The 13,140-nt window shown below is 40.9% G+C and overlaps 1 protein-coding gene across 1 annotated transcript in view; it reads right to left on the minus strand.

Annotated features, from left to right (window-relative positions):
- The window catches only part of IQGAP1 (IQ motif containing GTPase activating protein 1), a 424,957-nt gene extending 413,250 nt beyond the window's left edge, over positions 1-11,707 (minus strand). Inside the window, exon 1 of the mRNA XM_069222592.1 lies at positions 11,529-11,707. Within this exon, the coding sequence (XP_069078693.1) occupies positions 11,529-11,586 (58 nt within the window). The 5' untranslated portion in view covers positions 11,587-11,707. The remainder of the gene's footprint in view (positions 1-11,528) is intronic.
- Between the last annotated feature and the right edge of the window lie 1,433 nt (positions 11,708-13,140).

A 13,140-nucleotide genomic window follows, 5' to 3' on the forward strand; every position in this document is an offset into this window, starting at 1 on the left:
TATATAAAAAGGAGAACCTTCCCTTCTTTACCATCTATGTGAATGATTGTATCAAACATACACAAGGAGCCTTAAAGCAGAAGCAGCAACTACTAACAACATGTGGTAAAACATCTAGCATTAAAAGCACCTGTTGCCGACATACTACTTGCGCACTGTGTAAATCACAAATAACAATCTACTCTGCGTTTCATCCCTCAGAGGTGATTAAAAAAGTGTCATTGCACTGAGATAAATAACTAGCCCTGTTACATCGTTTTGTGGTTGAAAGCTGATGCTATGTCTCCCCATCCTCTGCATTACTACAACAAATCTAAAATACTATAAATCTCAGATGTCCGTGAAATCAGAGGCAAACACTGAAGTGCACTTTCATCCTCGGTCAGAAAATAAACATGCCTTTGGGGTTTCTAAAAGCTCTTTCAATTTTCTAACTGCCAGTATTAGAGAGAGTGACGTGCACTGGGTTCGTCACTTTTTTATTTGTTTAGCAGGAATAATATCTTGAGCAAAAGCGGTTTAAAGAGCAGTGGTACACAGAAGCCTGAAGGTCAGATGGGCAACAGAAATTCAAAGAGAGTTGTGAATTGGGTAAAATACACCAACGGTACGACTTTCACTGGCAGAAATAAGCCACCATCTATATCTAAGTGAACAACATTTCAATAACTAGTGTAACGTACAGCTGTGAAATGTACATATTCAGGGGTGTGAAATTCTTATAGCCTGACACCCAGGACATATTGTTTGCTGTCAAGGACAACAAGTTTTCATCCCTGTTTTGTCCTTGGGACAAGTAGGCCCAACTCCCTGCAGCACAAACCCTTTGGCTGTCAGTTTACATTATGGAGCAGGGAAGGGAATTTTCTGCAGTTCATGTAATATGTGTGTCCATATGTTAATGCTGTTGGAACTTGTATTTATGGTTCATTAATGCAAAGCCTTTATTAATAGGGTGAGCACTGTAAATAAATGTTGGAAGCTCCAACTGCACTACTGACAGTAAAGAAATGTGTACACACGTTTGAAAAGTGTAACAATTTGAGGCTCTGAGCTGAATAGATGCAAATACTTGCAGAAGCTTGATGATTCTTTACTTACAAAATAAAATGGTCACTAAAGAAATTAAACTAGGAAAAAAATGTTTTGCAAAATTACTGTGACTTTTTAGGTACCATTTCTTTGCAGCATCATTTAGTAAAATGTGTTAATGCATGGCAGTATTTCCAAAAAATATTCATAATGAAAATTAGCATAACTATTTTCAAAAAGATTATGGGAAACATGAAAATAAACAAGCAGTGGCAAAGCCAAGAGGTCCAGCATTGGTGGTCAGTTTTATGGCTAGGGCCACTGGAATTATGATTGTGCTGCCACAGTGATTTTCGGATGATAATAGATTTGCCATGTTTGCCACATAGTCCATTATCTGCTGCATAATCTGCAGATTTTAACCAAAAAAGAAAGAGTTTTTCTAGCTCAAACGGTTCAAATGTTACTAAAAATGCAAAGACGTGTGTTGCCACTCAACGGAAGGCCCTTTGCCAAGCTGGATTGGTTACTTTTAAAATTGCTACATTTTGGCATTAAACTGGTACTAATGAGGTGCAACCAATACCCAGAGAGTGTTACCAAGTTTAACAAGGATTTACAATGCAATGGGTTTTGCATTTGCTCGAGTTAAAGCTATTAGCGTTGTAAACTCCTAACCAGACCTTTCTTGCCACAAACTGAAAATGAAAAGTAAAACAATTTCACATAAGTGAGCCGACGGCCGCCAGGAACATGAAGAAGAGACATGAAAGGAAACAGAAGTTCAATTGCAGTCAAACGATTCGGCAAAAGTGCAATTATCCATGTAACAGGGTCAATGTCATGCAAAGCACTTGACTACTACCCAGGGGAGAGCTGTGTAGGAAATAAAAAGAAAAAGTAGTCCAAAAGCCATACAGAAAACACCAAACCTTGTCGTTTTCAGTAGTTTACAGGTGATCTCGAGGAGGGCAAAACACCGGAAAAGGCATGACGTGTGCATACCTTTCACTAATGAAATCAAGCAAATTTTAAACGGCTAGTCCATGAACAAACCAAATTAATCGGTGTAACGTGTGTGGTTAAAAGCCCACATAGAGATTACAACAGGGGTCTGAGTGCTTGTGCGCTAAACCCTAAAAATAACGAAATATTGAAGTAATACTATTACAAAATGTGCTGCATTATGCAGCATAGTTTGGCTTTTCTTGCCACATAATTTACTCAACTCTGCTGTATAATATGACTCTCTCCTGCTGCATAATTCCATTGGCCCTGCTTATGGCTTTGTCAATGCATGTCTTGTTTTGACAGGGATTTTGTAAAATGTTATTGTTCTGGGAGCTGCCGGGCCATCACCGTTGTTACACAAATGGCACAAAGCAAAAACAAACATTGCCACTGCAGTTCCTGGCTTTGAACAAAATGACTTTTTGTGCCGATATGCTTCTTATAAAAGAGAACATTGGGATAATTCATAATGAAGCCAGCTGACAGATGGATAGTGATAGAATTTTAATAAAAAACACAAGATTTTGGTTAATCACAGACTTAATTAGGGGCCCAATTATTAAAGAAAGTCACAAATGTGCACTCATGGTACATGTGGTTGCATTAGTGCAGATTTCCTTATTTCATCAATTCACAAGAACTTACAGAAGTAGACCAGGAAATTGTACTCCTAGAAAATATCTGTGAACTGTTTTTTAGCACAAGTAAATAGGCGTGTGTAGATTTGCTCATACAAAAATCTGTTGAGCGTTTACAAATTCACTTTCCCTATAACCACTTTTTTTCCAACCCTGGAAGAAGTTTTAATTCTGCCCTTCCAACTTTCTTCAGTATGGGAAAAGATTAGATAAGATAGCATAGACTCAAAAGGGCATTCCAACCCTTGAGCCTTTGCTTACCAGTACCTCCAGCACCAGTATGTAGATCTACAGAAAGGTGGCAAACTAAGGTAATTACTAGTATTTAAGCCCTATTATAGCATTATCAGACAGACTAATATCAGCGTTCTTATATAATGAGATTGCTGCCATTATTTATTGGCGCACTACATGGTACCAAAGGGACAAGTAGATTTTTTTTACAAGACAAGTACATTTATGAAGCAGCCTGTCCCATGGACAAGTAGATATTTTATTAATTCACACACCCCCGGTCAAATGTACAGCAGAGTGGGCAGTAATTACAAATCTCTTTCTGGCTACCATAGATGATATTTCAATGTGGTTCTGAAGTGCTGGATAGAGGTGGGTGGCTAGAATGCCTGGTGGGAGGAAGGCAGGGTTGGTCCTGGACAGAAAAAAGGCCCAGCACCAAAATAAAAGTGGCCACCATAAAAGAATCAGATGGCTAAATAAGTGTTTCACATTAGGAAATAGGGCACTTTTGAACTTGTAAAGACAAGGTGTCTATGTATTTTGCAAGGTAAGGAAAGCTGTATCATTCATACATGCTGCAGGTAATGTTTGTGGTTAATAGCTGGGAAATCACCAGTGAATACCAGCCAACAAGACCATAACAACAGGCCCAAAATCTTGCAAATAGACAGCCCACACACTGACCAGTCAAGCCAGCTCTTCTGGCACTGCTCGAATCCCCTATAGGCCACTTTGACCCTGGAGCCAGGTCCAGTGAAGAAGGGCTGAAGATGACTAAAAGCAGCATGGTTGTGAGTAGGAGATTATGGTTGATAGATATCAGGTTCCAGACAGGCACTCAGAGATAACATGTCATGGACTTAATTCAGAAATATGCCATTTACTGCTTTGAATACAAGAGTCCGTAGTTCATGTACGTCCCTGCTTTGGCAGAAACCCCGCCTGCTTAATGGTGATAAAATGAGGTGGGGTGTGTCTAGGAAGGTTAGACAGAGCTCTTGAAGTAAAAGCTAAGGGCTCGTCATATGTGGGAAAGGAGTACTGAGGGCAGACCACAAGTCAACCAATGAAGTAGTTTACTGAATACTAGTAAGCTGATCAGTGTTTTGGTTGTAATTAATTTAATGTGTGAGCAGATCTTTGCTATGCTGAATAGTTGATATGATGATGCATTTGCGTGATCAGTCTGAATGATTCCATTTTCATGAACTGGCTAAAGAGAATGCTAATATTGAATAGGTGCTAATGAGGGGAGGGGGGAAAATAGGACCACAGTTTTAGAGGCGTTTTACAAGGGTGACCATGAAGATGTGCTATGACAGCAAGAATGAAACGCATGACTGCAGGTCCAGTGGAAAAAAATACGTAAGAGAAATAGCTTTGGCAACATCAGCGTTAAGATGTTACGTCACCGAGGGAGGTGGTATAGAGGGCCAAGGACAGAGCACTTGAGATGCCCACTGAAAATAGGACAGGAAGAGATTGAAATTCCAAGTGACTGAGAAAACCCGACAGAAAAATAGGAGACATGGTATTTGTGTGCAAGGCCAGTGGTCTATTGAGTTGAAAACATAAAATAAAAATTAATGCTCCGCGGTGGTGAAGTTAGCAGATAGGTCTAGAAGTACGAGGATGCAAGAAAGGAAATTGTGATGAGCAGTGGTGATACAGTGTTGAGTAAATTATTTTAGGACAGACAGAGCATGAGATTGCTGAAGACTTATGGTTTTGTTATTTTGCTGAGCAAAGAATTGAGATGCTGTGATAGTTGGAGGGGAAGAATGATCGGCGGGTGTGTTTGGGGAATAGGTAAAGAAAGGTGTCGGGGAGAAACACTGGACGATAGTGCAAGAAGTTTAATGTCATTAAGAGTGAATGACTTGGATGGTGCACAAGACAGATTGCTTTGACTACTGGAGAGGATCTTCCTAAGTGCTGCTGGGGTGCTGTTGCGGTGTTGTGGAGATGTAAGTGAGAGGAGGCGGAGCAGAGTGCAAAGCAGTATATAACAAAATCACTGACTGACGAGTGAGAGTAGGCTACAGATAGGGTGTGTCAGGCACTTTGGACATGAGGATGAAATGAGAAAAAAAGTTGAGAAAGGGTGAATACTCGCCATTGTGAAGGGTGTAGGAGATATCCACATTTGTGGACATATGGCAGTATGGAAAGTGCATGGCAGATGGTGTGAATTAAATACTTGCTTCAGAGTTATTGAACAGATCGATCGATGCGTTGTTCTGTAGATAAACCAGTTCCTAGTGTATTTGGGTCAAGAATGCAGGAAGGGATAGAGAGAGTTTACGGAGATTTCTTCTTGGACATAATGGTGATAGTGAGCGGACCATTAAGTAAAATGTGTTGATATTGGGATCCGATGGGAAGTGGACCAGTCAGACTGCTACAATGTAAGAACTAAAAGCATGAGAGGGGATTTATGGTCTTGGGCTCAGTGACACAGAAAGAGTGCATACCTTTTGCTTTAAGGCGATTTAGGCTAGAGCCCTTTACAGCGAAGATCCTGGAAAAACACCTAAACTCCGAATTATCATCCTTTTTGGACGAGACGATGATTTGAGATAATACATAATACGATCTAAGGAAAACTACAGCACTTAGTCAGCGCCAGTCACAGCATCTGAAGAAATTATTATGGACTGCTGGATCTTTCCACCACATTTGATACCGTTTGCCAGTAAGTGCTTATTCAACGACTTCAAAGCATAGGTGTCGGAGGGACAGCTCTTGAGTTTTTGACATCATTTCTCTCAAACAGAGAACAAACTGTAGTTTTTGGGAATTTTACATCTCCATCTTTCACTTCAATATGTGGTGTTGCTCAGGGATCCTCCTTGAGTCTGACTCTCTTTGATATATATGTGACACCACTTGTCAAGTTGATCAGAGCCTTTGGCTTTTTAGGGTCGTTGTTATATTAGATACTTATGAATCCCTGCTCTCTTTTTTTTATATCACAATGAGCAAATGTTATTTTAACAGCAAGCATTTTGCTATTGAAAATTTGAGGAAAGATAAATGAATGTTAGAAAAGTACACTTATTAACATCAAATATTACAAATCTTGAAAGTCTGTGTTTATACAATACTACTTTTCTTCTCATATTATTTTACCCATTATTATATTCCTTGCATATATTCCCTTACTATGTATTTACAAATCTATTTATTACTCTAGTTCTATTGTACTAGGGAAAAAAAATACAATTAAATTTATAAATAAAATTCAAAATATAAATTAATATAAACATCGTTTTTATCATCTCCTCCTGTATCCACAGGTTGGTCAATCTATTTACGAATTAATGTATTCATAGTTTGAATATATTAATTGTATCTACTAATTGAAGATGTTTATATCATAATGCTTAATAGTTATCTATATATTATGTTTTTGGAATAGCAAAACCAAAACTGATAGTATATTTAAGCAAAATAATATTTATATGTGGGTTATTTTCTTCTATAGAATTTTTAATTGATAATTGAAAATGTATTTATCCATCTATAGGTGAAAATGTTATAATATGATGCTTTAGGGAACCATATAAGATACAACCCATGCATTATTCAGATTCTTGAATTTTATCCAAACATGTGGGCATATAAATTGAGATCTTAAATCTAAGACTGCTACGTTACAAAATGGCCGCCCCTTTTGCACATTTCTTCTTAGCTATGATGTTAAAAGCAAAGAAGGACTATAGGATTTAAATAGCCTGGTGTAAAAATGTCTCCCAATGTCCAGTTGAAGGCTGTTGCCGAAACGTGTCGACATTTGGCTGAGACAGCGTGTGTTTGTTTGTTTGCTTTAGGCACTTTAAAAAAAAAATTGTATTGAGGAACTATTTTTGAAAGTACTCATTATTTATCCATTTATTTTGTTTATTACCATTTTTGCCTTTATATGAACTTATTTAATAAAACCGAGCCGACGATTTTGCACATATGAGTGATTTTGAATTTTTGTATTCACTCTTCATATTCCACGAGCTTGTTTGGATATTGTGCAGCCTTTCGGTGTCGAATCGAGTTGCACCGTTTTTTTGTTAAAAATAATAGTTATTATATATATATACATATATATATATAATAATAATATAATTGTTACTCTCTTGTAAGCTTTACTCTGTCTCCCCCATCACCCTGTCTCTATCAATCTATCCTCTATCCCCACTCCGACTCATCCCATTCTACTACTTTGTTCTCCAAAACAACCCTGCCTAAGCTCTTCCCTCCTCTACCACATCTAGCTCACCCCAAACCTCAGTTTACTGCTATGATCTCCCAAACAACTGTACTAAATTCTCCATCATTTATCTCACCTTTTACTCATCCTAAACCCCTCCTGCTACTATGATCTACCTAACCTCTTTCCACAGACTCTTCACTCCTCCATCTCTCCTTTACTCATCCCAAGCCTCATCCTATTACTATAAACTCCCAATTAACACTTCTGGATTCTTCCCTCCATTACTCCAGTCAATCCAACTAACAAACTCACATATCCTCTGCTCAAATTAGCTCATAATAATGATAATACTGTACGCATATTTCCCTATACTAATCCACCACCAATTCTTCTTGGGTTCTGGAGTAGCGTGCTACTCATCAAAAAGCGATTTGATGCCTCGTCAGGGGTAGTAAGCACTATATAAATACAATTACAAAGAATATGGCCTTACTCTATTCCGGCAGAAAAAAAACAGGCCAATCATTAGAATGCAGAGTCTCCATATTTTATGATCACAGCTAGTAGACGCGCGGAGGGTCACCGTGTTCACTCACAATAAACACAAAACTGTAATATTCACCACATATTACTCACACAAACAGGATGTATGCACACCAGTAGAAACAGCCACACAAGCGTATATCATTGCTGCAGACACAACACATCTTACATGAAAGCAGATCAAGATGCTAGATGCACCGCTATCAATGCCCAAATTTAGCTTAGCAATAGACCAGATAGAGACTGGGACAGTACCATGAAGTGATGGTCTACCCCTAGAATTTTATAAAAAAACACATTCAAAGACTGCTTGCTCCCACTTTTTCTAAGCTTGTATGAGGTGACAAGAGAACGGGGCATGCTACCACCCTTGTCTTGCCAGGTACTCATCACCAAGCTGCCAAAGTTAGGTAAATACCTACTTCACTGTTCGTCCTAGTGTCCACTATCATTACCTAACCTAACAGGCAATATTTTGCGTAAGCTGCACTCCAATAGGATTCGAGTATTGGTTCCTTTTTTGGAAAACACAGATCGGAGTGGATTTGTTCAGGAAAAAAGAACAGTGTCTAACATTTGCATGCTGTTTCACATCATAGACGGAATATCTGTGAATTGCAAATATGCAGCAGTGATTTCCATTAACCTGGGAAAAACGCTTGATACAGTCAACTGGGATTACCTCCTTCAAACATTTGAGACAATGGGCTTCAGGAAAGGGATACTGTCATGGATCTGTCTGCTTTACACAAGCCCCGCACGTTAGGTCAAACTGGAGGGTTGGGGGGGTCTACCCCCCACTTCAATATCAACAGAAGTACAAGAAAAGGCTGCCCCCTTTCTCTTTTTTTTAGATTAGCAATGGAACTCTTTGCCTGCCATGAAAGAATGCAAGAGGTCCTGGAGAGACACATGGGACTGTGCTACAGGGTCACATACATGCAATATTAATGTATACAGATGACATGTTAGATATTATAAATGTTTGGAGAAGCTTCCCTGTGTTCCTTTCAAGTATTATGGAGTATGGTTAAGCCTTTAGGCTTCAGATTAACAGAGCAAAATCATGCATCTTTCCACTGTTCCGAAGAGGCATTCGCCTTCTTTTACCAGTGCCACACAGAGGATGGAGATGACACCCCACTTATTCAAGTATCTAGAGTTGAATATTTTTATACAACAAGAAAAAGTTTGAAAGTGGAACTTATAGAAAGCCTTAACAGCTGCAAAGGGTTCATTGAGCTTTTGAAAAAAAAATACCTTTTATACAGATAGGCACAGCGGCAATCACAACAAGCATTTGCAATGCAATGATTCTCGCGTTTGCTCGACTTAGAGCTATCAGAGTTGTAAATTCCTAACTGGACTTTTCTTGCCACATAAATTGAAAATGAAAAGTAAAACAGTTGACACAAGCAAGTTTCAAAGTGCCACGGCCAGCATGAGAACCAAGAAGAGACACAAAAGGAAAAAGAAGTTTGCTCGCAGTCAAACGTATCAGCAATCGTGCAATTATTCATGTAACAGGGTCAGTGGACAAGGAGGTAACAAAACTCCCCCAAGGAGAGCCAAACGTAAAGCATTCACCAATGATACCAAAGGATTTTTAAAAGGCAAACCCATGAACGAGGGCGGTGGGCATGGTTAAAAGCCCACAGATAGATTACAACAGGCCAGAGCGCTTGCATGCTCGACCTAAAAAACAGCACCATACCTCAGTGGCACTGTTTTCCACTCTCCTTGATTGCTGTGCTGAGTCACATTTTAGCAAATTACACCACCACCTTTCTCTTTGCATACTTTGAGGCAGCCGTGTGCAGTACAATACGGTACTTTCAGCTGCAAGCTTTGACCTCATATCACTATCATACGTGTCAAAAGACATAATTCAGACGACCCACTCCTGATTTTGTTTTTTAAGACAAAAAAGTATTTATTTTCGCTGTCCGCCACCTTAAATTCCCTCTGTTTCAATATGTCAATGATGAAAATACATTACCCCAATTTCATGATCAAAATGTCCAGCTTGCATGCTTTGAGAACGTTGGCATGTAAGCACTATAAATACACATCATTATTCCCCACTGCACAAACCAGGATTCAGTTCTGCGGTTGTCTGATTACACAAATATATCTGCAGTGAAAGCATTAAGCGGTTATCTGGACTTTCTTAACATAACAGAATGCAGTTCCCCTGGATTGCCTTTAATTGCATTTATTTTTAATTAAACCTGTGTATTTTATATGTATTTAGCTGAAGGTGAAAGGCCAACAAAACAATTGCAAATATATATTTTTCTTGTCACTGCCCCCAAACCACCTTTATCCCCAACCCACCAGACCTTCCCTGAACTGCACTCGGGATCACAGTTTCCATACTTTTTATGCACTTCAATGACTGTATGACCTGCAAAATAGTTTTTAAGAGGCTGTTATTGAGGCTCCGAGTCTAGCACACATCAGCCTAAGAACTGCGTGTATCCTGGAAGTTGCCGCAACCGGGGATAAGATACACAACTGGGTTTGGGAGAGCGTTAGAGCCCCTTATGCCCACTGGGCTTTGTGTGCCTGAAAGCAGCAATAAAAATACCAAGTTGGTCCACATTGTGAAGCCATTGTCTACTTCAGACGTTTTGGCTGACAGCACTTTCCCAGTTGGTATTTTTAGGAGCATAATTACAACGTTACCCGTGAAACTAGAAATCCCAGAATGCAACATGATGACAAAAAAAAAAGGGGGGTGGGCCCGCATAGAAGTCTCACACAATGTAGGATCACGTGGGCCCTCTGGATGTAAACACCGGTGGGTGGGAGGGGGTTCTCAGTCTTCTTTCTAGACAAAACGTGTAAACACTGCTATTTGGCATTGCTAAATAAGTATGTTATTTTTAAATACGAAACTGTAATGATGGAGAGTAACAAGACTGTGAGCCGAGGAGAGAACAGAGACAGTTTTTTCCGACGTGGCAGCGCGTGACGTGCTGAAAGTGGGTTCAGAATAAAGTTTTAAGGCAAAACAAATTTGCAAGTGAGCGAGGAGGCGTGAAGAGACCTGTGAGCTGAAGTGCGGAAAGGAACTGTGGCCGGAAGGGGCTGGCCTGCCCCCTTCCTTAACCAAAACCCCTCTAGCTGCAGAAGGGGGAGTATCTCAAACCTAAAAGTAGGAAACTCCAACCTCATTTCGTCCCCTTCGAAACATATTTCTTCTCCCGACACGAGCCCCTTGAGATGAAGCAATATCCTGAATGGAAGTAATATTGCGTTGTAACACCAGACAGCGCAAGAACAAGCTGCTCTCCGGAGACCTAGTCTGTAACGTTATTTAGCTCGTCTCCAACTAAAATCGCAGAGTGCTTTATCAGATATATGAAGGAGAGGGGAATGCACGCGGCTTGGCCACAACATGGAAACTTAATCAGGGAGGGTCTCTCAAAAGGAGACTGTCGTTTTGTTTTTTTAACTTCAAAGATTGGAAAGTTCGACCAAGGCAAGTTGAGACCTGCCCCTCCTACACGGCTGCTCTTTGCCGTGGGAAACGCATGGAAATGCAGTAAAACAATTCCTCTCTCGACACCAAAGCGTCTGCACTCCAACAGCGGCAGAGTTGAAAAGCCTTTTCCAGTGCTCAACTCTTGCCAACACGCCCTTTTCCTCATGTTCCGGTGATATACTGAATTTGTTGTGGGTCGAAGAGTAAAAGGCGGCTCACAGGAACCTCGATGGGAGGCGGGGGTACCTCACTCCTGGGGACAAATAAACACATATTTCACGGACACAACTCCACTGTGTTGATTGTTTTCCTTCTTCGGTCCAGTGTCGCCACCCGCCCTTCAAAGGTCCCCGTGCCCCAGACTTACAGCCATATTGGGGTCGATAGACGCCCCCGAGCCCGTCCACTTCGTCCGAGGTGGACATGGTGCTGGTTCAGGTCCGGGTGGATGGCTCTCCTGCGCTCCGGTTCCGAGGCTCGGCTGATCCGCGGCGGCGGCCTGGCAGGCAGTGACTTGGGAGGAAGGTGCAGAGAGTGTTCCTGGTCGGTGCCTCTCGACAGGGTGTGTCTCCCCGCCCTGCAATTATGATTAACCCTTTGAGGAAACGCTCTGCTCTGACACTGCGCTCGCTGTGTGAACGGCACGGGACTCGCCCGTTTAGGGTTGGGGATGTCTGCTGCCTGCGACACGAGGTTTTTTTACAGTCCGTGGACCGGGCACGAGCGGAGCATGTGTGCTACACGCTGAATGAAACAGTTTATACTCGCATGGCAAGAGTGTGTGTAAGATGTTACAGGGGACGGGCTCCTTCCTGGGCAGGGTGTGGCTCCCTACAAGTAACTAGTGGCAAGTGGGGCGACACTCATAATGGAGGCCACTAGTGTGGGCGCCGTGTGCAACACATCAAGCGGGGGTGCCTTAATACCGCATGAAAGTGAGATTGCAATACAGTACACCAGCGTGTTAAGGGTGCTCACATATCTGCCTGGGGGCAGCTCGTTTTGACATAGTTCCCAAGTGTACCAATGTTGTGTGGCACACCCAGTAAGTCCTAACGGGAACAAGACTGTACAGGGAGCTGGCACTCACTCCTGCAACGTGTGTGTGTGTATATATGGTTGGTGAACACTGCCATCTTGAAGCCTGGTACAGTAACATATAACGCTCTCAACCTGCACACTCCTTTCTCAAATGAATATCCACCCTCACTAGATCAATCAGAAGTTAACACTTCAAAGATAAATTACCCTCGAAATCTAAAGTCTGCATTTATTTTGTCCGAAATTAATTATAGTGTCTTGGTTATCCTAACACCAACGTTTTATCATAAAACGAAATATTCCATTCCCAGACTTGACACGATGATTTTAACATGTTCGCTATACATCAAGGTTTGACAAAGCCAATAGGTCTGGCGTTAATGTGCTAAAGCATGTAAACATGCATTTTCAAATGCAGTTGGCGTGTTGCGTACCCAAATGCTGTTATTAATATTAAAGCCTGGCCCATTGGCCGTGCCAGTGCAGGGGAAAATTAGCAACAATAAAACCGTTTCTGTATATACTGCATATAGGAAATAAATAATGGAATGTGATGAGCAGCAAGATTACTGAGAGCACTTTTCAGATGTAAAATAGTGCCTTATGCCTTCAAATGGAAGCACTTATAGGAAGGTAGAATGATACACCAAAGAGACAATACCATGCGCTGAAGGACTAATGCTCCTCTAGGTGGAGCTAAAGCCCACTGTGTACATTTTAAAGTCAAACCAGATATAACTTGGCAATGTCATAATGGATAAAAACTCAATACTAAATGTATTTTCTCTTGGGTATCTAGTGTGGGGAAGTCACAGTTTTATTAAAGGAGGACTATTAAGTAGTGTTGTCTCTTTTGTCCTGCTTTTTGGGTCGTAGCCTACCAGATAGCACAGCTATCTGTTTTGTTTAGGACTTCTTGGAGACATTCAGAAAGCTTC

This window comes from Pleurodeles waltl, chromosome 3_1 (genome assembly GCF_031143425.1).
Source record: "Pleurodeles waltl isolate 20211129_DDA chromosome 3_1, aPleWal1.hap1.20221129, whole genome shotgun sequence".
Taxonomy (NCBI): domain Eukaryota; kingdom Metazoa; phylum Chordata; class Amphibia; order Caudata; family Salamandridae; genus Pleurodeles; species Pleurodeles waltl.